Source organism: Chelon labrosus, assembly GCF_963514085.1.
Source record: "Chelon labrosus genome assembly, chromosome: 14".
Lineage (NCBI taxonomy): Eukaryota > Metazoa > Chordata > Actinopteri > Mugiliformes > Mugilidae > Chelon > Chelon labrosus.
In genome coordinates, this window is record NC_140347.1 from 27,031,031 (window position 1) to 27,058,589 (window position 27,559).

The following is a 27,559-nucleotide window of genomic DNA, read 5'->3' on the forward strand; positions in this document are numbered from 1 at the left end:
AGCAGCCAGTGGGAGTGGGTGATCTTAACGGTTGCTCGGCCAATTGCGTGTCTCGAGAAACTAGCACCAAATTTGTATTTTTGTGCACGAGCTTCTGCTTCTGTTAGGTAAGAAAACATCGCCTAACTTTATTAAACCACAATTATAACATTTTCGTGGCTTCGATATTATATCTGTTATAGTAATTGTAACATTTTAAGTTCAAACGGTACCACGAAACAACTAGAAATGTGTTTTTGTGAAGTTGGCAAGCTCCTTAACGTGTCAAAAGCAGTTAGCTTCTCTAGCTAGCTACAACGTTGCTACTAGCGCAACGACTTGACAGGTCAACCTTTATTTAGCGTTATGGACTGTCTTCTTGACAGTTTTGGATTCTAGGTAGTTTAAAACTTTTTTTTTTTAAATCTGGAACCAGACAATTACAAAAACATTCCATTCCCTAGGTATAAATCCCCATTAATTCTAGTGTTAAGATGGCTAATTGCTACATGCATCTTCAGTTTCAGGTCTTGCAACGTTAGCAAACATGATGGATGCACTGTCGGTGGTGAGTCAGCTTCGGGACTTGGCCTCGGAGCCGCAGAACCGAGGGGTCATAGTCCAAGACCAGGGATGTCTCCCCGGACTGGTTCTCTTCCTGGACCACAAGGACCCAGAAGTGCTGTTTGCTACTCTGCAGGTGGGGCGAAGAGGCTGTGGTGAACCTTGTTATGATTTTGGAATGAATCGGGTAGTCTCATGGAGGCGTCTCTTTTCCAGGAACATAAAGCCTTGATAATCAGCATACAGATACTAAAGCACAAGTTTAAATGCGAATTAGATATATTTTACATTACTACTACTTATTTTTCGTGTTAAAATAGATTTTCTAAAAATATACCTCACACATTTAGTGTGGGATGTGTCATAGTAAACAGTGTTCTTGAAAAAGTTTCAAAGTTAATGTAGGTAAATGCTTTGAGTATTCAGTTTTAATAGGACTCTTGGGCATTTACAGTGCTGTTAAAGGACCATTTATATCCATAAAAACTATATGTATATATATATATCTATATATATATATAGATATATATATATAGATATATATGTATATATATATATATATACATATATATGTATATAGATATATATATTTTACAATGGTTTTAATTCATTAATAGTAATTTTACATATTGTGTTTCTTTTTGACTTCTGGAAAACATCCAGAATAAACACTTTTTAGCATGATGATCTCATCTCAGATGTTGCAACCAGATGTCATAACCTTTCTCCAGTAACAGTAGTTTGTTAAAGAGCAAGTAAGGACAATCAAGTGTTCCTTGTGGGATTAATAACCTACTTAACATATAAGGCAGGATTCATATGACTGAAAAATGATTTGTATGCCTCGCTGAAATAACTACAAAGCTGTGACTGTCCGAAAACGAATTCATGTGCTTTGGAAAATAAACTCAGGTTTAAACTATACGCAGTTTGTAACAGATATTTAAGATTGGGGCAAAATAAAGTTTGTTATGACATCGGCCATTGGTAACGACCTGCGAGTTTATTGGATCATGGACTTGGTAACATGGTTGCCAATAAGTCTGTATTGATCCTTTGTCTTCCTTTCTTTGTCCTCAGACCCTGCGTTACTTGGCTGAGTTGCCTCCCAACATCCCCACCATGAATAATGAACTAGGTATGATGGTGAGCTTGGAAACTCTTATGGGAAGGTAAGAAATTCTAAGTATTTTGGGGTGGCTGTTTGTGAAATTTACAAATGTACTTACAATTGTCAATCTCATTCACTCAATTTGATGTTTCATGTTATGATCCAGATAAAGCTGTATATTATTTCTTTACGCAGGGAGGACCTGTCAGCTGACATCACAGCCTTGGCACAGGAGGTGTATAATATTCTTAATGCACCTGCTAATGTTGCACGGCAAACACTTGAGAGGGAGAGGAAAAAGAAGTCCCAGTTCTTCATCAACACCTCCAACAAGAAAGCCAAGAGTGTGACCCTGCACATACAGGGCTTGGACAGCATTGTGAGTTGGCTGATTGATGTGCGCACACCTACACTGAGTAGCTACTGTTGTAATTGTCAGGAGAGTAACTCATATAGTCTCTCTCTGTCAACAAGGACCAAAGAGGTTTGTGTGAGGAGGCTCTTCTGAAGGTCAAAGGAGTGATCAGCTTCACTTTCCAAATGGCCTCCAAGAGATGCACTGTTCGCATCCGTTCAGACCTGTCCACCGAGGTAAAGCCAGATATTTACTGTCATTATTTAACTACGGGAAATCCACTGACACTATGGCCAAGTGCATCTTGTTTGATTGATGTCTATTAACACCATATTTCTTTTTTTAATGTGTCTTCATTTGTAGAGTCTGGGAACAGCCATCGCTGCCACCAAGGTGTTGTCAGCCCAACAAATTGTGAAGAATGATGCAGGAGAGGAGGTAAATGAGCTTTAAGTAGTCTTCTTAAGATCCACTGGTGAAAAACTCAACATATAAAGGGTTAAGTTTACATTTAACTATCAAAAACTTAAGCTCTCTCTCCTCTCATACCATTGTCGTCAGGTTTATATCCCTCTGAACTCTACTGGAGTGGAAGTGCCTCAAAACTCAGCTCTGCCAGATTACCTCCCAGAGGAAGAGGAGAGCCCAGAGACGAAGGCTGATCGAGCGATTTCCCGCACCACAGCTAAAGAAGACTGCAATGGCAGCTGGCTCAACGCTGCGGCCAGTTTCCTCACAAAAACCTTTTACTGGTGAAATGGGATGACCTGGACACAGTACCACAGAGCTGTGCTTTAAGACTGGAATCTACATGGGCAGTAGTGAAATGCTACAGGCGTACATCGTGGCTTTACTTTATGCTCAGAACTTCAATCTCAGCTACAAGTTAACGCGATTACACATAACCAACATGTGTATGTATGAGCACAAATTTAAAGCTCTGTTCCTCATGTTGGAGTTTGATGGGAAAACCCACACACTTGAAAATTGTCTTTTTTTCTGTTCACTATTCTCATTAAGTGTAAATATTTTTTCTCCCCTTCAATCTTTTCAAACTGTTCATTTCCTCCTCACATGTAGAAAAGTTGTTCTGTCCTTCTGTTTGTTGGTAGTTGTAATGGTTTATGCTATAATAAATGTACAAAATATCTCTCTGTTATATTCATGTTTTGGCTAGAAAGTAGAAGACAATCATTGCAAGACAAAAATCAATGAATAGGTAATCAATTCAAAAAGTTTTATTTACTTTCCAAACAGTACAGCTGCAAGAGTTGACCAGAGAATTCAGTTTTCAGTGGCTCAAAGAACTCATCCCACAGCCTCTGAACTAAAGGGCTTCAAAGCTTTGTGGTCTTAGTAAAATATTTACTTTTATACATAATTTAGAGGATCAAGTTACCAGGTTGTGATCTCCATGTTATGTACTACTGGCAGTCAGCTGCAGTACATAACAGACGTCTGAAGGTTGTTTTATTTTAAAGATGGAAAGGAAATGCAAAAGTTTGAGAGCATAATGCAAAGAGAGCAGCATTGGTGAAAATAAGTGTGATGCGCAGGTTCCAGTGTTTAGCTTTCTGTAATGGAAAAACCTCAAAGGATAAGCAGTTTGACATCAGAGCTCTTATATGGTGAAAGAACATTTAATTACTGTCTTTCATGCTTTTAAATAAATCGAGGAAAGGAAGCCACTGTATGGTTTGGACTTGTGGCCAGAATGTCGTACTAGGAATGCATATCTTCATGAAAGTCACCTCATTCCTTCTACAATGCAGTAAGGCATAGGAGGATCAAAAGCAGCAGCATTTCTTCTGAAATCCTTAATCCAAAATTTCAAATGAATCATATTAACATCACATGTTAATTATTTTAATACATTTTTTTTTACTTGCATGGCCAGAACAAAGGGCGACTGTCAAGCTACAAGCACGGTAGAGATGCAGCGTTGACAGGGTTTAAATGTGAAGGGTAAACAAATGATAAGGGCTTCAATTTGAAGAGAAAGTGAAGGACAAAATAAAGAATCACTTTTTATCTTAACAGCAATTAAATAGACCTAAACAAAAATCTGACATTTACACTCTAATTCTCAGTTGTCTGAGAGAACGTGTTGTAATTATTAAACCTAAAGTCCTTAATACTCCATCACCCCCCGTCTCAACCCAATAATAACCTCTAGTTTTAAACACTGTAGACACGGCAGAATATATTACATTACAGACACTTTCCAGTAATCTCAATACAACTTATTCATACACTGACGTCATTCCTATGTTCAATCTCTTCTGTAACATTTCAATAGAAATGTTGAAAGATGAGAATTAGCAGGTTCCAGTGCATTAATGAAACCTGGTAATTCTCAGTGTTGTATAAGCTCCAGTTATAAAGTCACATCTGATTACAGCATGTCTACAGCAACAAAAAAAAAAAAAAATCTTTTCAAGTATCAGATCTCAGTTTACATTATTATCAGTTTCTCCATTCACGCTCACAATCACACATCTTGAGAGTCACAATCGGCGTTTAAAGTCCTCCTGTGATTTCAGGACATTCACTTCATAAGCTGGGGGTGCACGCGGAACAAACATTACGGCCGAGTGTAATCAAGGTCAGAGACGAAAAGACGAGCTCTTGCCTAGAGTTAGTCGAGGGAAAATAACTTCTCTCTGGGGATATTTTAGGGAGATCTTTGGAGACACCATCTTTGGGAAATGGCTGCGGTGCTCGTCTGTCCCAGGAGGGTGAGAAAGTAAGAATCTGGCGCTGTGGGTCCTTCCTTTGATTCAGTCGAACAGCTCCTTGTTTCTCCACTTCTCTCTCTCTCTCTGTCCCGTCTTCCTGTCTCTACAGGTGTGGAGTCATCATGTCTGGGGCATCAGGCAACATCTAAACGTCAGAAGAACGAACAAACAAAAAGATGAGTTAACGTTGGTTGGTTAACCAAGTCAAGAAGAAGAGTTAAGGAAGACAAATGTAGGAAAAGTGGATGCTTACTGACCTGGTCCCTGCTGGGCTGTTATATCCTCTATTCCACTCAGAGGCTTCAGGAGGCCGTTTTCTGTGAACGCTAAAACAGGAACTCTTCCTTCCTGCGGCGGCTGCTGCTCTTCCCCTTCAGGAGGAGACAGCCTGGATTGTGAAGGCAGTTCAATCACCTCTTCAAACTCCCCGTTCTCCCTGGAAAAACAAAGGATTGCAGTCAAACTCTAGTTAAAGTGATGGATAATATAAATGTGACAAACCGAAACAAGCTGCTGCCTACAACTCTACCTCTGGTCAGGATGGCTCAGTGCTGTGCTGCTGGGGTTTGTGTTGGGCTCGTGTTGGCGACCGTCGCCGTTGCTATTATGTGACACCGTCACTGCAGACGGAGCAGGGGAAGCAGGGGTCACTGATGGTGAAATACAAGCAATATGGTATTCAGGAGAAGCATATCACTGAAACAGCTACAGAGGACATCTCATGAGAGCAACCTGTAAATTATACTGCTGCAGAGGTGATTTAAATATTAAGTTACCTTCACCGTCTCCGTTCCTGACTTTCTAGAGAAGGGATGGGAAAAAAAGAGAATGAATACTCAATAAAGACTTTTGGATATCTGGTAGAATTTGAGTTTTTTCCTCCTCTCTTTCACCTTTTCTGATGTGTCTGAACGTCTTGTTCTCTTCATGATCTCCTCAAGACGCTGGTGTTTAAGAGAGGGTAAAAGAACTTTAGGATGCACTGTACTCTATGAACAACACGTGTTCATGACTTCACATGTGAGCGTATGTCACCTTTTTTCTCTCCAGGCGTTCAGCCTCCTCCTTCTGGAAGTGTTTCTCTCTCTCCTGCCTGAGTCGCTCGGCCTCCTCCCTCTGTCGAGACTCTTCCTCCTCTTTCTAACATACACAGACACGGGTTCATTTTATTGTTTGATCTCTGAAGTGCCAACACCAGACATCTTGGTGGTTCTGCTAAATTTAGCATTCAATTTGAAATGCTTTTTTACTTCACAGAAAATGTAATGAAAGCTAACGTATGTGTGTTATAACTAACCTGTTTCTGAAGTTTTTCTGCTTCCTCTTTCTCTTTCTGAAGTCTCTCTTCTTCAGCTTTTTTCTTCTCCTCCTCCTCCTTCCTTCTCTTCTCTTCCGCCTGGCGTTGAGCCTCCTCCTCTCTCTTCGCTCTTTCCTCTGCCTTACGTCGAGCCATCTCCTCCTTTGCTAATCTGTGCAGGCACAAACAAGTCACAGAGATGAAGACACACACCTCTAGAACTATAACCTGCCTCACACATGTCGTCAAACAGCACAGCCAGCGTACCTCCCCTGCTCCTCTTGTTGCCTGCGCTCCTCTTCCTCTCTCTCCCTCTGCTCGCGGGCCAGTCGTCGTTTCTCAGCCAGGATGCGACTGGCCTCCTCTGGATCTGTGGTGCCTGCTGAGGGCTTGTGAGTCGGAGGACTGCTTACACTCTCTAGGAGGCACCAAATAATAATTTTTTGATCAGCATTTCTTAAAAAACTGTTAACCACTCAGACGTTACATAGGATTATACTGTAGGTGAGAGGCTTGGAGAGTGGATGCTGACCTTTGGCTGCTGCTGGTGTCTGCTCAGTTGAACTCTTGTTCTGACCCAGTGGCTGAGGACGAGGCTGAGGCGGGCTGAGGACCTGATCGTCCTCTTCCGCCTCCTGGGCTCTGGTGGGTGTTGAGGGGTTGGAGTTCTCTAGTGTGACCCTGACAGGACGAAGGTTTCCAGGGTCTTCTGCCCCCGGAGATTTAAGCAGCTTGGGAGTCGGTGGGCGGCCAACTGGCTTCATTGGAGGTCTGTGTGCAAAGCAAAAGGAGTAGCTACAAAACATGTCCAAAAACAGGCATCTGTAATTTATGTTTTATATCGGATTCCTCAGTGAATCATGTCAGGAAAACAATTGTTAAGTTCTCTGTCATCCATCGGTAACACCCTAGTTGTGCTCTGATTAATCCATAATTCCAATCTGTCAAAAATCTGTTGCACACCTCATATCACAGGCCCACACAGGGAATGTTCTCCTACCTGCCAGGAGGGGGTGCTGTCACTAAGCTTTTTCTCTTGCTTGGAGAAGAGGAGCGCTTGCACGGGGGCAAAGTCAGAATGGGAGCCAGTGGAAGTGACAGGTTGCTCCACGACTTCCTGACATTGTCCCTGTCCTTCTGCTGTAGGTGCAACAGATGTAGTGGAGCAAATAGATAAAAAGCATTATTTGAAGCTTTTCTGCTTGCCCGAATCAGGACCCCAGTATAATGTCGCTAAAACAGCCCTCTCACAAAAACATCCCTAGCAACACACAAAGTAATCAGATGATGCAGGAGGTGCCCTCAGTAGAAGAAGATGATCAGTAAAAGGCCCTGCATAACCTCCACCACTGACACCACAAAACCAATATTAAAAGTCTGTTTCACATCTATTATCTCTTGGTTGTAGAAAAGGCAAACATAATAGGATTTTTAGATACAACGTAAACAATTCTCACTCACACTCATAATATCATATTAACTTAACGGTATCTAAAACATTATGGCACATAATGGGTATAATTGGTGTAAATAGTGCTCCACTGGCATTGTGGAGTGGGTCAGGATTATCTGCTGAATGCAGACAGCTCACTTTGAGTCAGAGAGTGACATGTACAGTACAGATACAGAAGATGCCTTCCTTCTAAGACCTTAATGGCATAAGCTGTGACACAGCAGCAGACAGATGGACAGTGGGACAATAGTGTGTGATGACAAACACTGATCTATTGTTTCTGACTGATCTGGGACATCATTGACAGGAAAGAGGCACTAAGAGGAAAAGGAGCGGTGGTAATAAAAGGGTAATAAAATAACAGAAACATGATATGTGAAATATTTAACATCACTTTAAGAATTTTTTTCCCCCAAAAAAAACAAAACCTCCACTCTTACAGTTCACAATCACAAATGGACACTTTCATTTTGACACATGGACTGCACCGCCAACCTGTGTTGATCCGGTCGTCCTCCTACGTGGGGCGGTGGAAGACGAGGAAGCCGTCTCCCTGCTGAGGCTCCTCTCGTGGCTGCGGCAGTGAGGGAGCGGCTGGGACTGCAGGGCTTTAAAGGACATGGAGCCCATGGGGTGGCAGGACACTGAGCGAGGACACACAGGCATGGCTACAGTGATGTACGAGGTGGGAATTTTTAAGGAGGTATGAACCAGACAGTGTGAGGATTTGTGGGAAACCAGTGGGAGTTTGAAGAACAGGAGCAAAAGATTAAAAAGGGAAAGGAAGGAATGAGCAGGATGTCAGATGAATTAAGAAAGAAATGCCAAGGGAAAGCCAGTGGAGGATTGAGAGGAATGAAAAGATGATGATTGGTAGGAACAGAGAAGAAGAGAAAGAAAGTATTAGTGCTACTCTTTGGACGAACTGCTGCAAATATCTGCAACCATCATTTGGGAATAGTTTGTAAAGGGATTTATCTGGCCTGATTGATCAGGTTAGAGCATACAGTTATACTACTGTGCTGTTATACTTGGAGTTATATAGAGGGGCAGTTGGGAAATAACATAAAAAAAATCCCAGTGTTGGAAGCATTTCTACCTTGACAAACCACTAATAACTACACACAAAAGAAGTGAACATGCAGTCAAGTACATAAACACATGCAAGAAGTGCATTTTCACATGCAGAGTAGAGGAAACCAAAACAAAAGTTGGTGTGATTGTGTTGTGTGTGGGTCACTGTGAGCGCAAGAGAGTGTGGTTACATAAAACACACAAGTAGAGAAATAAACTTCTTTCAAGCAAACAAAACAGCATCATGTATTTTCTTCACAAGATGCTGTAAAATATCAGGAACAGTAGCTCACAACAAACACATCATTTCAAGATCTCTCCATGACTGAAAGTTATTTAAAGTTGGATATGATAGATATTACATATGAATCGGTAACTTATCTTAATTTTTTAGATTTCTAATTATTTGTATTATCCAAGACAAATTTCAATCAAAAAAGGATGATAAAAAAACACCACAAATAGCCTCTAGTCACTGCTGTTGTGGTAATGACATAGGAAAACAAGGCATGATATCAATGGAAAAATACTTGAACAGCTTACTTATTTAGACCTTTGTGTTTGTGTGTGTGTGTGTATGTGTGTGTGAGAGGGGGAACGCGAAACAGCTTTAGGTGCCTGATACAGGCCGTTAAAGGAAGTTTGAGACAGTATAATGCTTTAAGTCTGGCCAAATCTGATTAACATTTGAAACCAGTCTGGTCAAGAGTCCAAAATACAAACAAGCTACATTTTGTAGCACTAGAAGCAGTGATTTATAGTGTTGTGTGTTCATGAACATCTGTGTTAGGCGCCTCCAGACCTAAAAAGCCAGGGCAGGCTTTTTATCAGGCTTAGGTGTATCATACCCGTTTGGTCTCCAGACAAACTCATGGCACTGCGGCTGCGGGCCAGGTAGGAGTGTGTCGGCTGCTGCAGGCGGTTCACCACATTGCTCTCCCACGGCGTCAACGGAAGGCGGCGCAACCCTGAACACAGGCGCAACATTTTAGATATGGTAACAGCTAAAACTATTGACTTCCCACTGATCAGCCTTAGCAATCAGTAAGAACAGATTAGGAATGCTGCATTTGTTACCCACTCCTTCATTAACACTGCACAGCAGTGTAAGTGAGAGCTAAAGTGAAGCTGTACCCATGCACAGGCTGCTGTATTACACCTCCACCTGCATGCAACAGACTGTTAATCATGATAGAAAGCAAACAGCCTGGAGTGAAGCGCAAACCAAGGGCAAACACAGGGAGGAGAGCATTTAAATAACGAGTGCAGAGCAAAGCACGTCAGCATTTTAGGAAAATGAGCCTCTAATTATTACTGATTCAAGACAACTGTGATTTTACCTGGCAAATAAATTCAACAAATGCTGACAGCTTTTTGCAAGTAACTTATACATATTTGGCTTTTACCTGAGTAGGAATAGAGCGATATTGATTAAATCATGATAACCTTATTAGCCACTTAAAAGAGACACAGGACATGCAGCTTTGCAGTAAGGTTTGAGGATGGGGCAAAGATACAACTGGGCTGAAAACTGTACAAATCAATAAGTCTCTACCCTACACCACTCTGATGAAACAGAAAGTTCGAGTCAATGTGCGGAGTTCATTTTGACATTATAATAACGGGTGATTGGTTAACTGGTTGATATACAGTATGTCAGATTGTTTGAAATGTGGGTGTCAAATTTTCAGCTGCGATAAAAGCAGCATACAGTGTTCCCACAAAAACAAAAAGATTATCCCACAGAGGATTAGAGAAAGGGGTCACGCTAGGGGGGGGGGGGGGGGGGAATCTTGATCCTCCGATGCAACACGTGCACATACACAGTGTGAGCTAGACTGCGGACGTTCATATTGATAATGATACTGTAAATATAATCTCGCATCATTCTGTAACAGACGGATTTCTGAATCAACGTGTTGTTTTACATGTTCCAACAGATGAGTTCTTGTGATGGAATACTACTATATTCCTAGAAATTGACCATTCGTGTTTTCTCAACCTCACTGCGACAGTTTTTTTGCATGTTATGAAATACATTCAGTTTCCAGCCCAGGATCTTATTTTCTTTGTAAGACAAGGTGCAGAGTATAATGTAAGAGACCAAAAATCCCCAAAAAACACCTGTGTTTTTGTGCTGCGTGGTCTTCCCCTGATGTAGACGGGATTTGGACTGAGCTTTGCTTATAACAGGGGAGGAGGCTGTTCTCATGTGTAAGCCTGTCAGCAACATATAGACATCAAAGAATGCATGAGCTAATAGTGACATTACCACTGACACAACATACATAACGGGCAGCAGCTTGTTGGCGTAGCTTACCTTAGCTTAAAGAACACATTTTCAATTTCTATCCAGCTAAGTCTTTATATCTCATAGATATAAATAAGACAGGTTGTGGTTTTACTATGGGTTACGAGACATGGCAGTAACAGTTATGTTTCTGCAAACTGGTAAGCTCATAATGACAAAAAGAACAACTCTTGTTTGTATTCCCCGGATTTTCGATGGATGAAACATGTGTTGATCCCTGCTTTAGTGGTGAAGGCCAATTTATTCTTCTTCTTTGGACAGGACCCAGTTTGCCATTTCCACTTTTCCATTCTTTAAGCTAAGTTAATTGTCTGCTGGCTATACCCAAATATTGACTGTGACAGAGATGGCACTGATTTTCTCACTGAAGAAGAGAGCAAATTAAGGTCCTATAACATAATATGTTTAGTGTTTATTGATATTAAGGCCACTGTACTGTCAGGCCTAATTTACTGATTAAAAGAATACAACTGTGGCTACGTTTAAGTGGACACTAGTTTACTGCTAATAATCTGAATAATAGTCCATAAAAATGCCTCATGTATTGCCTCACGATCAGGGATTGGGATGGACAGAGTAAAGTTTTGAGAATCCATTAAACAGGGAAACATTAGGGCCAAACTACTATGTAACATAATTAAAAATGACAGAGTAAGGTGTAGCCAAAGATCATAACAGTGCTTCTGTAATAAATAATGGTGGCGCTTGTGTGTATTTATGTTACCTCGGTCTGGCGAGTGTAGGAGTGTGGCAGAGGAGGAGGAGAGGCGCTTGGTAATGACAGGATCTGTGTGTTTGGATAAATTCACTGTAGACACTGACCGTCTGTCAGCATCTAGGAGCAAACAAACAGGACAGAGACAAATCAATGGTGTATTGAACAGCTGAACGTAAGACAGATAAGAGGGGAAGAAAGAGAAAGCTGGAGCCAGCAGTCTCTGAAAGGTTTCTAGTGTGGTTAATTCAGGTTAGACATGGAAAACTATCAACACTTCAAAAATGAATTAGTTCTAAGTAGTACTTATGTCATCTAGACATTAAACTAAAATGGTCTGAATGATCCTATTCTTTGGGATATTATCACATGTGGACTGCTACATGCACATAAAACAACAACCACTAACCATGCCATTCACACTGGCCTACATTTAGACTAATGAGAGTGAGCTACAACAGTGCTGCACAGTTACGGTGCTAAAGCTAGCCGGCTAACTGACACAGTGCTACATAATATTCACATTGAGCCGTCATTCCATATCTGTAGTAGACACTGAAAGCACTCTGCATGTGCTCCAGTCCAGCAAGGTCGAGTGGATAGAGGAAAGCCGACTCGACAAAACCTGGACCAGGAGGGTAAAGGACAATAACAGGAGAGAAAGAGAGGGAGAGGCAGAGATGGGTGTGAGTAAGCAGTATCAACAGAGGCAGAGGACCTGAAAAGTTCAATATAAACACTGCAGAACAATACAGACGTGCAGAAGCTGGCAGACATATTTATGAGAGACAGAGACAAGTATCATGGAGAGGACATATCAAAAGTATTCAATCAACCTGAAACCATCAATAATACCAAGACTAATTTTCAAACCATTAAGAAACTGTAGAGAAACACTGCGCTTCAATACACCTTAATGAATACAAGCATACTAGTGCTGTTAGTGTGTGCAGGTAGTGTGCAGTGTGTGAGATGTGTTAAAGTACCGGCTGGTGTGCTGGGAGTGTTTGTGTGCATAGCTCCTCCCCAGGACCAGCGGTTGGTCTTCTGTCTGGTTTTCTGGCTCCTCTCCAGCGTCCGTCGAATCACCGCCTCGTGACGAGCCTTTAGTCACAAAGACAAACAAATAGTTTTTTGTGTCCAGTTGTTCCAGTAGATAGCAGATATAATCAAACTTGGCATGATGAAACGCCCAAAACTAAAACAAAAGTAGTTCAAAGACTCTTTCTAGGCTGCAGAAGAAGAAATTCATCTCCCTAACATATTTAGATCATACAATGAAAATCTGAGGGTTTAGTAGCTGGCAGGACACATGCCACATAATCAGAACTGCTACATTTGGACATTAGTATTTTACTGTTAAGCACAACAATAGCCCAATTAGAACAAAAATGTTTCGCGTAACTAACTCAATAGGAACAGACTGCTCTAGATGGAAAGAATTTTCAATCTGATAGAGAGATGTGTTGTAAGCCTTTGATAAACAACTAAACACGCAATCCAACAAGTTTCCAGGAGCCAGAGTCACAGCCGTAATGAAACAGAGATTAGTTCAAACAAGTCTTTGAAAAGATCAACTAGTCAGAATGTGGGTCCTCCTTGGTCATCTCCTTTTGTTGAATCAATTAAGTGTCGTCATTAAATTGGGGAGCAAACAGCTTTTTTTGTTTAAACCTCCACAGCTCTAAAGCTGACCAGAATATAACCTTTTGACATGGTCAAAGTGGTTCATGTCAAAAAATGTACATTCTGATTCATGGTCTGGGGTACGTCCATACCTTATTGGATCATTTAATCTAATGTCCACGTGAACAAAGTTGGAATTATTTCAGTCAGGTTGAGGAAACATTGTCCATGTGACACAACAAATATAACCAGTTCAGTTCTGCCTGTATATATTAAATGTGAATGTTAATATTAATATTAAATGAAAGCAAGTAGAAAGGAAATACATGATTGAGGCTTAAATTACAAATGTAAATAGTACATCTGTGCAGATTGTCAGAATAATTTTGTATTCACATTTAGTATTTTCTTTTGAGCCGTAAAGCTCTTTTAATGAGAAGCACTTCATAAATCCTGCAATTTACTTTGAGATTTAACCTTTAAGGTGATTTTACTCTCTAGATAAATAGTTGCTTTTGCAAAGTCATCGACATATGCTGTTCAAGCTCATTAAAACAATAACCTAATTAGGCCCAGAAATCTATTTCACTCTACAGCAGTAATTACAGAACAGAACGGTCAGCAAACAACAGCTGACAGATGCTAAACATTGTTGTTTCCCCAAGATGCTACAGGTTTAAGATATTTTTTATATTTTGTTGGTGTTGAGGATAGTGCTGACACTTGATAAGAAGTACTGTATGTTTTGGGGGTGTTTTCTTGACTGACATGGACCTCACTGGATGAAAACCAGTCACAGTAGCTGCCACATGTTCTTCTCATGTAATATGTAACTTTAGTATATTGCCTGCATTTGACAACATCTTTGGGTGGTATTTTAACACATGCATAATGTCACATGTTTCTCTTTATTCTCTGGCATGGTGTGTGAATAAAAAGGGGAAGTGATTGTGCCCATCTGAGGTGAGCAGGTCAATTCCAACTCATTTGGATGTGAGCATCTTAGTGTTTACATAAGGAGTAAGAATTCAACCTTGTCCTCCTCCAGTTTCTGCCGTCGTTTCTCATCCACAGCAGCCCGTCTCTTCTCCTCCTTTATCCGCTGGTCCTCCAGCTTTCTCCTCCTCTCCTCCAGGTGCTTCTCATAGTGCTGCCTGGCTCGCTCCTCACGCGCTTGCCACTGCACCTCCTTGGCAGCTGGAGCACGGAGCGTGCACATAAACACACACCGTTAACACCGGTTTGATCTTTGTGCATTAGTGTGTTCACTTGAGTGCATGGCAAAAATTCACACACACACAGGCTTATAGCAGCAGTGTGATGGGTCAGCTGTAGATCATGTGACTAAGCTTTAGCTTTCAACACAAAGCAAATCCCTCAACCCCTCAGCTGGGGACAGACGTATGACCACTATAACACTACTGTATAAACACAAGCACACATTAACAATAAAAATAAATAAACAATAATCAAGCTCTGACATCCTAAATTCCATCACAACCTCCCACAAAACAACACCAGCCTTCCTAAAACCTGTCCCATAGACCGCTTCATTATGTAATACAGGAATCCATGGCAACAGGGTGCCTGGCTTCAGCCTAGACTTTATGTAACAACCAGGGAATCAGGCATTTCACCACAGCTACCAACCAAGTTCAGTCACAATATGTTGTGGGAAAGACAAAGAAGAACGTGAAGAGTGCATTTAAGGCCACTCCACTCTTTGTAACACACAAGAATGCTTACCATTCTGTTTCTCACGCTCCTCCCGCCGCTCACGGGCCAACCTCAGTCTCTCGTCAATCTTGTTAAAGAGGAATGAATCTGAAGCACAAACAACAATTAAACAGTAGCATAAAATAAAGTCAACAGGCAACACGGAGACAGAACACGATAGGACTTTGTTTTACTCAGTACAATTTACCTGTTTTGGTGGCAGCATTGTAATTGGGGCTGTTGCTGGTGGTGGCGCGACTAGGAGTGGGTGTAGGGGTCAGAGTCGGAGTGTAGGTCTGTCCAGAGCCTGCAGAGCTGGGACGGGTGGCTGAAGACACTCTGCCATCCTCCGACTTATACTGGGAGTAGGATGCTGGACAGAAAGACAAAGAGATGTCACATAACACAATACTGAGGAAAGATTGGAAGTGGAAAAGAAGATGAAAGAGCGTCAGAGAAATCGAAAGCGATAATTGCAGGCAGATCCTTCACTGGTTAACGTTCCCGGACTTGTGCAAAGATTATCATCACCCACAGCTGTAATAAAAGTTTTATTACCAAATAAAACAGCACCATTAACACAATTGAACTTGACTGGACATTTTCTCTGTGGCAAAGGTGTCTTAGTTTATCCATAACAATCTGCGTCTTGCTCTACCAAATATTTAAAAAGTACACTTTTCCACAACCATAAATTAATCGTGAAGCTATTGTCATTGATAAACAAACACACCAGCCTGAAAGGTTTATCTCCCCACTCTGCAGCTACACACTCACACAGCAATTAGACTACTGGCTGACTCAACATCACAGTATAAAATGCACTTCCTTATACTTATACGTATACAAGGTATGATAATAACTCGTATTACAGGATTATTAGTGTGTTCAGGGCAACAACCTGAATGGTAAGTTTGTGTTAAGAGTAAGTGGTTGAGTTTATTACCAATTTATTTTTTGGGGCAGCTTATTTTGTTCATTTAATTCTGCCTGCTTGAAAATGCAGCTCTGTAAATGATTGACCTGTACAGCATAAGTCAAAGAGTGCACTAAAAGAAACTGACAGTTGGAGTAGGGCCATATTGTGCACCTTCTGTAAATGACCAAATGACAATTAAACCATCTTTAGCATTCTGTTCAATTAATTAGCAACAGCAATTCGTGAATCATATGGGAAAAACCAAATACCAAAAACTGTATGAGCGGTTGTGCACCCTGATCATTAATATGTTATCTCCATGTGTTTTTTCATTTGGAGGCTGTAAGCAGAAGCGGATCTTCAGATCTTTTATTGCATACTTACCATTATTCAGTTGGTAAGTAGTAAAACAAATTTAAATCACACAATAATCACAAAGCTACAGCCCGTCTTAGTAAAGACTATTGCTTAAGTAAAGATGAACAAAGAATAAAAGCAATAAAAATGCTGTTTCAGCTGTGGTGAAAATGCTAATGCACTGCAAGCATACCTCTGCTAATAAATCAACGATGGCCTGTCGTGGGACTAAATGTGGCTGGTTGGAAATTTTACAATTACACCCAACCTGTGCGTGTGTGTCTCCCACCATGCACGTCTTTCTGTCTTTAAAGTAGGAATTTTGATTCAAAATAGCCATAGCTGACATTTCTTGGTTGTGAGGACATACACAAGGTCGGTCCTCTTAACTTTAAAAGCTAATTTAAGAGCCGGTTTGAGAGTTGGTTTTACAACAATGTACTGTATGTACTGTCTAAATGTACTGTATACCTTTTATTCTCAAATATCCCCACTGAGTTGCAGTAGCTCAGAGTTGGGTTATTGATTAAAGGCGCTATCAGGCTGCAGGTGACTCAGCACTTTCAGGTAAGCCTCCTGGACACGGAGCTTAAAACTGGTCCTGATGCAGAAACACATGAACTCGTCTCAAATGTAAAAATGAAAATAAAACGTGTACATGCCTATGTGTCTTGAGTTGGACTCAATGAGTTTGAAAACCATGGCATATATTTAGGCAGTTTGTTGGCAAGATTCTGCACAATTTACAGACTGGAAGAACTGTATACTAGATGTACTGTAGGTGTACAAAACAAGCTTTCAGCACATCGCTTGGTGGTGGTGAGGAAAGAGAGAGCAAAGTGTCCACAGAGACCAGTGTGTCCCAGAAAGAGGACCAAATTAAATCAGTCCACCTGACAAAGACTAGCCTGACAAACTGAAAATATGGAGTCTACCTAAAATATCAACACACCCTATTTGACACTGTTCTCTCCCTCTCTTTCTTTCCAACACTCTTATTTCTATCCTTTACTGACGTATCACCTTTTCTACCTATTAATGACGCCAGAGGAAGAGAGCTGCAAAATCCAAGTTTCAAATCTCATAGGCGGTTTAGAGGTCTACGTTAAGCTGGTGCAGAAGCCACAGCAACAGCCCAGACCCTACGCAGACCTTAGCACCATAACTGACGTGCACCTCCCCAGAAATGCAACTATGCACCGCGGCAATGCAGACCGCAAGAGCTGTGATTGGTCCCCTTGGCAGCATATTTTCGCTTTAGTATTTCCAGCTACTTCTCCATCTCTGCAATTTTCAAATTGATTGCTTTGGATCAATAAAGATGGAAACATTGAGGAAAGGTTAACTGAGGAAGTTTAGAGATACAAACATTTGTATGACTCGTGTTCATCAAAAGTTTCAGTCACCATTGTCGAAAGTGAAGCAGAAAGTAGAAACAAAAATGAACCCGACTGGCAAAAAAGACACAGCGCTGACTACTGTTTGGGTGTTGCTGTTACAGAGCAAGCCAGACTGACGAGCGCACAAGTATAAAGGGCTTGCACCGGCGCAGGCTGCGTGCGTAAGTTACGATGTCCAGGTCCCACAGTACTCTAAAAGAGCCTTAAGGCTACAAGTTGATTCTCTTATGCCTCTGTTTTGCTTGTACGTTTAAACCAGAAAAAGGTGTGTTGCAGGAAACATTGTCAGTTTAATCTCTCCATCCAGGTGTAACACACTGTGAAATTTTTTGTGATCCACAAAAGACAAGCTGGACAAAGACATGAGGTCATAGCTGCACGTCTAGGTATTGCATGTCACAGTGTATGGGACATCTGCAGACAGAGGTGTGTACACAAGCATTCACAGGTCTACCCCGCCTCAGGTGGACCGAGGGTTTTATAAGGACTATTGTTATAACAGGAAAGGCTGGACTGGGACTGTATATTATTTCCCCCTGAAATGATTTTCCTCAAACAAAAGAGCTAAAAGCTAATGTGCTCCTGGCAAATATTTAACTAGACATTAGAAATCACTTTTGGATTAAATACAGCATAAATGTGAACTCTGAATGAGATGTCTGAATCTCATAAATTTGCATGAAAAAGGCAAAGTACTGAAATGTTTCTTTTGTGCAAGATCCCTTCAAGTAAACATCTAGTGATGAAGTGGACGTTCAGAGGGGCAGAGTAGGCAACTGTACAATGAGACAGTGGTGACTAAGGGCAGAACCGCTCTCATCAATCTGACAGCTTGAACTGGAGCACTTCACTATAAAAAGCTGGGAATGCTCTCAACACAGAAACAGCTATTCACTTTCAAAGAAACGCCAAGACTCTGACAGGAGGATAAATAGTGACTTGTCAAGTGAATGATAAGTGGCAAGTCATAACAACACCATTATTAGAGCAGTAGCACGCCTCCATGGACATGGTTAATGATTGATTATTGTAAACTAACCTACTGTTACACAAACAGGTTGTAAATAATTCTTGTAAGAAATTAAGTCTTTACACGTGGAAGTAGTAATACAACTGATACAAAATAAAGAAGCCAGAGCACAGATATGATCAACACAGGATGTAGGAATGAGTATTCATGCGTACACATATAAGAATAAAAGCTAGGGATGTCCTGATCAAGTTTCTTTGGTCTCCCATGTGATACCAATCTTTTAATATTCAGTATCGGCCGATCCAAGTCCCAAATCCGATCTTTAATAAACAAAATTTCCTCCCCTCGAGATTCGTAAGGGCTTTTCTTATTTTCCTTGTATTCTCCTAGATCACGTGTGCACAATGTGACTGTATTCAGGCCTACAGAAATGGGCTGGTCATCCAACGCCATAAAATCTATATTGCTCTCTGGAATATTTTCACGTTGACCTTCTCTCCAGGAAACATTTCTCTTATTTTAAACGCAGCACTCAGCGTTTCTTGTTGTTGTTGTTTTGGTGCAGCTTTTGCCTGAGTGTACTCGCCATACTGTGTTTTATTTTTTATTTTTTTTGGTTGGTGGCGAATAAAACTGGTAGTATAAAAAAATGATCTCCGACTACCACCTCGCCAAACAAGAAGTTAACGTCTACTCCTTTGTTTCTTTTTGGCAGCTTTGGCACTAGTCCACGCAGAGGTAGACGATGTTTTAACGCTACAAGAACGTGGTTCTGGTTTATGGCAGTACTAAAATAAAAAACTACCAAAGATTGGTCTTGGCTAAAGCCTGAAACCGATCTGATCCAATCAATTTAGAAATGCCTGGATCGGCCTGATACTGATTGTTACATCCTTAGTTAAAGCTATTTACATGTGCAAAAAACAATGTGGCCAATATTAACAACAACACCCATGACAACGTCTAGATGTCCATGTCAAACTAAAATCTGTAACATCAATTAATAGGTATCAAATGATTTTTTTCAAAATATACACATCCACACATCCATTATTCTCATATTCTGAGGTGACAGAGTAATGATGGCAGGAGTATCGCAGTCCATACTGTACACATGTATACCCACATTTAATTTATACATTCTGTTCACAATTAGGCTGAATAAGGACTCTCACTTTAAACAGACTTAAAAAAAAAATCTATGAATGTAGGGAAGACTTTTCTGAGAGAGCCTAGTAATTAAATAGAAAGTGATGAACTGGAGTTTTGTTGGCACAGGGAAGAGGTCACCAAACGTCAAAGATCTGTGACTTTGGTCTGTGAGTTGCATATGAGGCCAGGTCAGGGCAGCAGATGGTTTTAATTTGACCAGACTAATACCCTTACAGAGTGAACGAGGAGGAGAGTAGAGGGAGAACAATTTTGTGGTGAATGAAATACCTGCAACTGCAGTGGCTAAGATTCTTACCATGTTTTCACTCTGAACCTTACACAAAAAAGTGTCTATGCCCTAATATAGTAGTTACGCAGTGGGTAACACAGCCACCTGACTCCATGTATTCAAAGTTCACAAAGGGCCTTTAACTTTTCCTGTCAGTGTTCAACTTCCCCAGAATTCCACATTTGTTAATCTGATTTTTATATCACCTCTGATTCATATGCCTTTTCATCCATTCCTAAAAACAATACACAAACTCGTTGGTACAGATATAATGACCCAACCCTGATATAAGTATAAAACAAAATGAACAGACTGTAGATCAAGAAGTGTCACTGGAACTCAAATGCTCATCCATCTGTTGTAAAGGTCAGTATACCAACAAACCCTTAAATAGCAATGAGTATATTTGCTTGTGCGCACTGGGCAGCAGTTTAACAGCCTTTGCAAACACACTAAAGTCAGTTTTATATGGAGTATAATTCTAGCTGTCAACAATAAATGTCCTTACAACCATGGTCACAAGTGAACCTCTGAAGATTCAGCCAACCTTTCACCATGCTTAGACATGACTTTCCTCCCTAGATTTGCAGAACACAAATGTACAAAAGTATTTAAGTCCTATAAAGGACAGACGTTTAAACCCATATTGGTTTAACAATGTAGTTTTTGCAAACACTTAAAAAGCCACAAAAACTATCTGTGCTCATTTTCCATCCAGCACCCTGTTCAATATGTATGGATGTAAACTTGGCAGAAGTTTCAGGGTCTGGGATGACCCAACAACTGAGTGCTAAGGGTGCATAGCACATGGACTAAAATGCTCTTAAAAGCAGAGTCCCTGTTTCGGGACCTTAGTTGCATTCCCCTGGTATATCACTAATACTATATCTAAATGAAGTAAAATGACAAAAAGGGCCTGGGTTCTTTACCTGGATTGTGTTTCATAATTCCAGGGGTCAATCCTGAGATAGGACTTCTTGTTCCCCTGGCAAGTGTTCACTCTGACTACTCAAACCGGACGACTGGACTCAACGTTTCTACTTCCTGAAAACATCTTTCCCAGCAGAAGATAAAGCTCAAATTCAAAGTCCATGGTTCACTGAGAGGAACAAATGAGAAAGCCAAAAAATCCATCCAAACTCAACTATTTATAGAATAAAGGGAAAAAAGGAAGGGAGAAAGAGAGAGGGGTCAGTTACGGTCCGTGTCACTGCTGCTGAGAGGCAGTGGGAGACAGGTTGTGGCGACTTTCCAACCCCCATCCTTTTGTCCATGTGTGCATGTATATGTGTGTAATAAGAGCATGTGTGTCAAAGAGAGTGAGACATAGCGAGAGTGTGACTGTTTAATCTGCCCCTCCCTTCCTCTGTGCCGTGTGTGTGTGTGTTTGTGTGCATGCTCCCCACCCCCAATCTATCTGCATTCATTGGCAGTCAGATTAAATGGTCAGAGTTGGCGATTAATGCTCTGCTGTCCAAGTCAGTGGGTAGCAGCGAGCATGCTGTGCTGCTCCTTCCTCCCCTGCAGCCTGAGAGGATTAGCTGCTGCTAATGCTAAGCTAAACTGTAAGCTCCAGCCACCAGAGAGGTAAAGGGGGCAGGGATAGGAGTCTTCCTTAATAGCTACACATTCAGGCCTTGATAACAGGTAGAGGAAGGGTGGCATCAGCTTTCTAGTACACACAAGCTGCATTCACTGCACACTGCAAACACAAGTTTCAGATCAAATGGTAGGAGGAATGTCTTGTGTCATCAAAAAGGGCCATGAATAATAGAAACCGCCACCATCCAGCAGTGTCAATTTGCTGTCTCACATTTCATGGTGGCATATTTTAAACTTTGTTTGGATATGCGAAGAGAAACCATCTTTATCATGATTTACATTCAAAGTGGGGATGGTCCTATACTACGTCCATGTAGTCATAAAGCAGCTCTGACATTACTACATCTGACAGCACTTCATGCCAACATACAACGGCTATGCTCACAGAATCTGGGGTAGCAATATGTAACCAATCTTTTGGCTCAAAGAAGTGTTATCCATGCGGTGACAGTCGGATGTAAAATAGCAAAACTTTTAAATGTTTGGCCTCTCCTACTTAACGCATGACAGACATTCAGGTGAAGCTCAGGCAATAAACAGAACTCAACAAGACATAAAACCCACTGGAATGGCATGGACATGGACCGTAGCAACAGTCGCTCATCGAGCAAAATCAGTCTGTGAGAATATTTGGGTCAGAATTTAAGCCCCCAGTGCTCACCAAAGGACATGTTTTTTAAAAGTCCATCAATTTTTATGACGTCCACGCTGTTATACATATATTAAAAGGTAGGCTAAGGTCATTGTAGATAAAATAGGCTTACTTGGCATCTTTACAATAAAGACAAGTATCCAACAAAAGCAGCGACTTTATCTTTTGGGATAATGCTTACGGAGAGACAACACAATCATCTCTACTGCTCTCTTGTCCTCTCCATCTATTCTCCTTTATTATTTATGGTTTAAGTGTGCACTTACTTGAATGTTTGCGGCATGAGGGACCTAAAGTATGTATACGAATGTTTTACACTAAAAGGAAAAACAATTTAGAAATCAGACCTTATATAGCTGGTGCAGAAAAATAATGTATTTAGATAGAAATAGCTTTGTAGTAAGAAACCATTAAGCCTCAAGATTCAGTCTAAAATACTCTCTACCTAAATTACTGTGCTTTGTTTTTTCCACTCACCTTAATGTTCAGACCTGAATTTAATTTGAAAGACAGAAACGAGTTCCTGAAAACAACTGTCTGAGGAAATATGACACAACAGGCATGAAATATTAACCCCCTAAAAAACAAAAACAACATTTTATATGGAGTGTTAGTTAAACGGGAAAGTTATGTCTGTGATCACATGTGGTCCTGTCGACTGACTGCCCTGCTTAGTGATGCATTACGGACACATACATGTGTGGAGTGGATTCCACCTTCATTCTCATCTGCTGTCCTTGTCTTGACCCGATCTTGCCTTGTCAGCAGACTTTCACTCACACACACAAACACAAACTGTGCTTGCTCACCAGTCCTGTCAGCCACCTGTCTCTGGATGGCTGAGCTGGATGGGTTAAAGAGAACTGAGCAGACAGCACACACACATATACAAATACACATATGCACATTTGTCTTTAATGACCCACATTTTCAGATCTGTTTTCAGACTGTCTGCTGCTGGGACTGTCTGGAGACTGGTTAAACATCTCTCTGTCCCAGTAGCCTCTCTGTCCTAGATATTGATTCTCTCTCTCTCTCTCTCTCTCTCTCTCTCTCTCACACACACACACACACACACACACTCACTCACTCACTCACTCACTCACTCACTCACTCACAAACAATTTAACGGTTTAAATAATCTCTAACAGCATAACGCATCCAAACCTGAACCCCTGTCAGTTTCCTTTTCCTCCATACCTCTTTTCTTCTTCTTCCAACCATCTCTTCGTCTCTGTCCCTCCTCTTCCTCAGTGATAGTGAAGAGTGCCGGGATAGCTGAACGGCTGCCTCCCTTCCTCAGCCTCCACTTGTCCCGCGGACACCCACCTCCTTCTCCTCGTCCTTTACTATCTGGCATTTCCTGCCCTGTTGCTAACCCTTGAGCCCCTAGCTAACTCACCCAACCACTGCCCATCTCGCCCTTTGGTGGGGGGTGGGGGGTGTGGGGGGGGGCAGGTCAGTGATGGATGCCAGAGGATGGTGGTGATCGGGGTCACCCCTAAAAACCCTCTTCTCTGGAAAGATGGAGACAGCTAGCAGCTAATGCTAGCAGCTACTTACTTCTGGCTACACATTGCTGCTCTGTGCCTGAGACAGCAGAAAGTAGAGAGAAAAGGAGAGAAGGGTGAGGAAGGAAGAACAGAGTAACGCTGATGGAGAGTGTGACACAGACAAACAGAGCAGCTCAGTGTGCCATGTCCATAAAGGCTGCGATGGCAGTGCCGGCCATAGAGAGAGTAAAATAGAGTGAGATAGAGTCTAAGGATGAGCTCTTGTAGCCTGGCTTAAAAGAGAAAACTTAATCCACAAGACTGGCTCAGTCGAGAGCTGTCTGGATCTGACTTCTTTTCACTCCTGCACTCCGCAAGGGATGCTGTCTCTGCTGTTGCTACTTTTACTGCATCCCCTCTTTCCCCTCCTTGGCTCTCCCTTGCTTGGCAAATGTAAACTTGTCAGAAGGATCACGTCACACAGACACAGGACACACACACAGACACACAGTGCCACTAAATACAGTACACGGGTATGAGAGCAGTGCGGTTGTTAAAATATTCAGTGCAAATCCAGTGGTGGAAGGTGAGCCGGTACCGGTAAAGGGTTTCCCTGACAACAGCAGCACATGGACCAATGACACAGTGCGAGGGTAGAAGTCACAGAGCAGGCGCACTTTCATCTAATGTACACAGACACACACCGCACACACACACAACTAGGAATGCACGCCTATGCACACACCAAACCAAACAATGCAGCACTGGAACTGCCTGTGTGGAAGGGGTGTGTTCAGAGAGCACATGGTATATGGCTCCGCCTCATCTTCCATTTAAAGAGCCATCAGCTATTTGACACACTGTACCCTGGTAGTATGGTAAATATCTCATATTGGTTCTTTACAACAGGACAGAAGTAGCAATGTGTAGTACATCACTACATATATCTGAGCAGTATTATTGCAGTAACTGATCCTAAGCTGTGCAAAGTTATTACAGTTACCGAAGGCCTGTCACACAACAGTGCAAACACCAACCTGAACAAACATTACAGGTGGTGTGTGCTTGTGCACATGAATCTCCAATCTACAAAAGGTAATAGACAAAGATTAAAAAGACAGCATGTTAGCCTGATGCCAGCAGGACTCTGCCGCAGAGGCAAAGCAATACATTGACTGAAGACAACCCTTTATAGGCCTCTTGGCTCAGACCTGTTACAGGTGCACCTATTCTTCTCTTCTACTCTTCTGTTCTATAAAATTATAAACTTATGCAAGTCTTCAATAAGTAATATTTACTAATAAAACACATTCAAATCCTGTCTTTTTCATGGCTATATAGAGCAATTCCTGTCCCATTTCCTCTGATAACCCATGCTGCACAACCACACACATTCATGAAAGAGCAATCTGATCTTTGTCCCTGCAGGACAGAGCCATGCTGTAATCCTACGCTCAGACTTTAACCTGATAGGTTAGACTACACACCCTTCTCACACCTATTGAATGTGTCACAGACAGACATTAACTGCTTGACTAAAAAAAGTATATTATGATTATTATTACGTTTTTGAATAAACTGTTGTTTTTTTAATCAAGTGTGACACTTAGGTAAAGAGGATTATTGCTTTTACTGAGGACTTAAAAGGATTGGAAGGGAGTATTATAATAATCAAAAATTTGATTCTAGATGTTCAGAACAACAGAACCGTGACCAAAAATGAATATGTTTCATGAAAAATTTCTACGTTTACAAGGCTTAGTTTATAGAAGTGCTTGCAAATTTATTTTAGTTGAAATGTAACAATGCAATGTACAGTGCCGCATCCATCAAATATTTCTACATTTCTGCATGAAAATGACAAAAAAAAAATCTGTGGATTTTCACATCAGTACTGAAAGTAGACAACCAGAACCCAATCAAACAAATAAAACAGAAATATTATACATGTATATCATCAGTCATCTTTACCTACTACTGTATGTAGGCTTGATGATGGACAGGACAGTGGACAGTACTGTAACTACTCACAAGACAGGTGCATCAATTAGTAAGTAACATTTTGGTGCAGGCATATTTCAGGGCAGCTAGTGCATGTCACTGGCAAATGGCAGATTTGGGTTAACAGGTGATAATCCTGTGAGATTCAGCAATGACATTTTTAGAGCCACAATTGTTGTTGGTGCCAAAGTTGCACCTTTTGTGGATCAGTGGCCTGTGTAGATTAAAATCTGTCCCAGCATGGAAATATAAGATAAGTAGCATACATAAAAAGAATTACTTTATTAATACAAGCTTATTGGACAGCTTGAAAGCAGCATGTTAAAAAACGTGCCACGGCAGTGGATGACTAGATATATTTCCAGGTGATGAGGCATTCAAGGGTAAACTTAAACATGGTGGTGCAAAAAATAGAAAAAACTGAAGATCTCATGGCAGTGAACTCTGCAAGGTTACTGACTTTAGTGACATGGTTAGACAACGTTGGCAGCTTTGCCAACTGGTCACCCCACTATACACATTAACATAGCTCAGCTTCTAAGAGCCATGACATCGAAAACGTATTGTAAAAATCAGAACAGCAATTTATACAATCATCTTTCATATCACAAAGATACTTTTTATGCATGTTTTTTTATTATTATTTATTTATTTTATGAAACACAAGATTTATCCAAACAAAACTGATGACACGCAACACCAACTACTATCGGTGATAGTAGGAGATGGAACATCGACTGATACCGACGCATAGTCGATAAACCGGGAAAAATCTCAGAAATAAAGGCACCACACCCCAATGAATGATATCAGACAGAAATCTGTTATTAACAGTAGATAGAAAACACCTGAGATATAATTACGAACTAGGCTGTGGCTAAAGGTGATTCAAACATAGGCCTACTATTTTTTTCTTCCTTTTTATAACAAGACATCAGTGCAGCTTAACTTGTTTGGTCTGTGATTCAATATTGCATTATTATTATTATTATTATTATTATGTTTTACTTATTTTGGGGATAGGTGACAACTGCTAAGCCATATTACTAAGGTAAAACAGTATTTAGCCGCGACGTTGGTTTATGTTTTTTTTTTTTTTTTTGCGTAGTGGAGTGAAGAGGAGTGGCCATTTTCTTTTTTTTAACATTAAATTGATAAATGACGACGCCGTATATGTGTTGTCCGGTTGTTCGGTGTTTTTTTTAAAAACTGTTTGGGTTTCTTAACAAGCCAGCTTAGACTATATAAAGGACATGACATGTTTAAAACTTCACGTAAAAGCCTTTGACTAAAGTAGTAGCCTAAAGACACATAACTTGTCTTCCTCCATAACCCTCTGTTCATTCTCATTAATTCACCTGTCACGTCAACGGAAGACGCTTTTCGACGACTTGACAAAATGTCAGCAACAGGTGTCTGCCGGCGCAGGAGGAGCTCAAAGTGTCTCTCAACAAAAACAACAAAGGTAGTACTAAAAAAAATGTCAGAGTAGTCTACGGGACATGTCGTGTTTAATAAACGTAAAAGCAACCGGTTGGGTGAGTTGGTTGATAGTTAATCCCACTCCCGTGACCCGACCCGGCTCCGAGTCTCTCTGTAATTCAGCGTCAAACAACAAGTAAATGGACCGCAGCCCTTCCACTGAGCTGTCTTTAGCACTTTGGGCAACTGCACGTCCAGTTATAAAGTTTGTCTAAAGTAAAGTAAAGTAAAGTTTCCTGCCAGCAGGAACTCACCTTGGGACTCCGGAGGAGATGTGTCGCTGCCATCCTGGTCCGCCAT

At 41.1% G+C, this 27,559-nt stretch overlaps 2 protein-coding genes across 3 annotated transcripts; one reads left to right on the top strand and one right to left on the bottom strand.

The window, feature by feature from the left end:
• The first annotated feature begins 88 nt into the window (after positions 1–88).
• Positions 89–3,148, top strand: armc1l (armadillo repeat containing 1, like). Of its 2 annotated transcripts, XM_084560701.1 has the most exons (7): positions 89–107; positions 501–679; positions 1,624–1,715; positions 1,850–2,033; positions 2,129–2,245; positions 2,373–2,447; positions 2,571–3,148. In XM_084560701.1, exons 2-7 carry the CDS (start codon positions 527–529, stop codon positions 2,763–2,765), a joined length of 816 nt encoding a protein of 271 aa, XP_084416827.1. In that variant the 5' UTR covers positions 89–107; positions 501–526; the 3' UTR covers positions 2,766–3,148. The 2 variants fall into 2 exon arrangements, with proteins under 2 accessions (XP_084416827.1, XP_084416826.1); XM_084560700.1 differs by lacking the exon at positions 89–107 and having other exon boundaries at positions 193–679.
• A 101-nt stretch (positions 3,149–3,249) lies between these two features.
• On the bottom strand, positions 3,250–27,559 carry map7b (microtubule-associated protein 7b; the record flags this gene model as incomplete). Its single annotated transcript, XM_084560698.1, has 19 exons — positions 3,250–4,892; positions 5,005–5,183; positions 5,277–5,397; positions 5,524–5,548; positions 5,641–5,691; positions 5,783–5,887; positions 6,045–6,216; positions 6,312–6,462; positions 6,577–6,815; positions 7,045–7,184; positions 7,993–8,141; positions 9,420–9,539; positions 10,696–10,791; positions 11,607–11,717; positions 12,584–12,701; positions 14,257–14,420; positions 14,970–15,047; positions 15,148–15,312; positions 27,514–27,559. The coding sequence occupies 19 exons, from the start codon at positions 27,557–27,559 to the stop codon at positions 4,882–4,884; spliced, it is 2,241 nt and encodes a 746-aa protein (XP_084416824.1). The 3' UTR covers positions 3,250–4,881.

Excerpts from the sequence above, each read along its gene's own strand:
- armc1l (XM_084560701.1), top strand. The coding sequence starts at position 527 with ATGATGGATGCACTGTCGGTGGTGAGTCAGCTTCGGGACTTGGCCTCG. Across the intron at positions 1,716-1,849 it reads TTGGAAACTCTTATGGGAAG|GGAGGACCTGTCAGCTGACA; the intron begins GTAAGAAATTCT and ends TTCTTTACGCAG. Across the intron at positions 2,034-2,128 it reads TACAGGGCTTGGACAGCATT|GACCAAAGAGGTTTGTGTGA; the intron begins GTGAGTTGGCTG and ends TCTGTCAACAAG.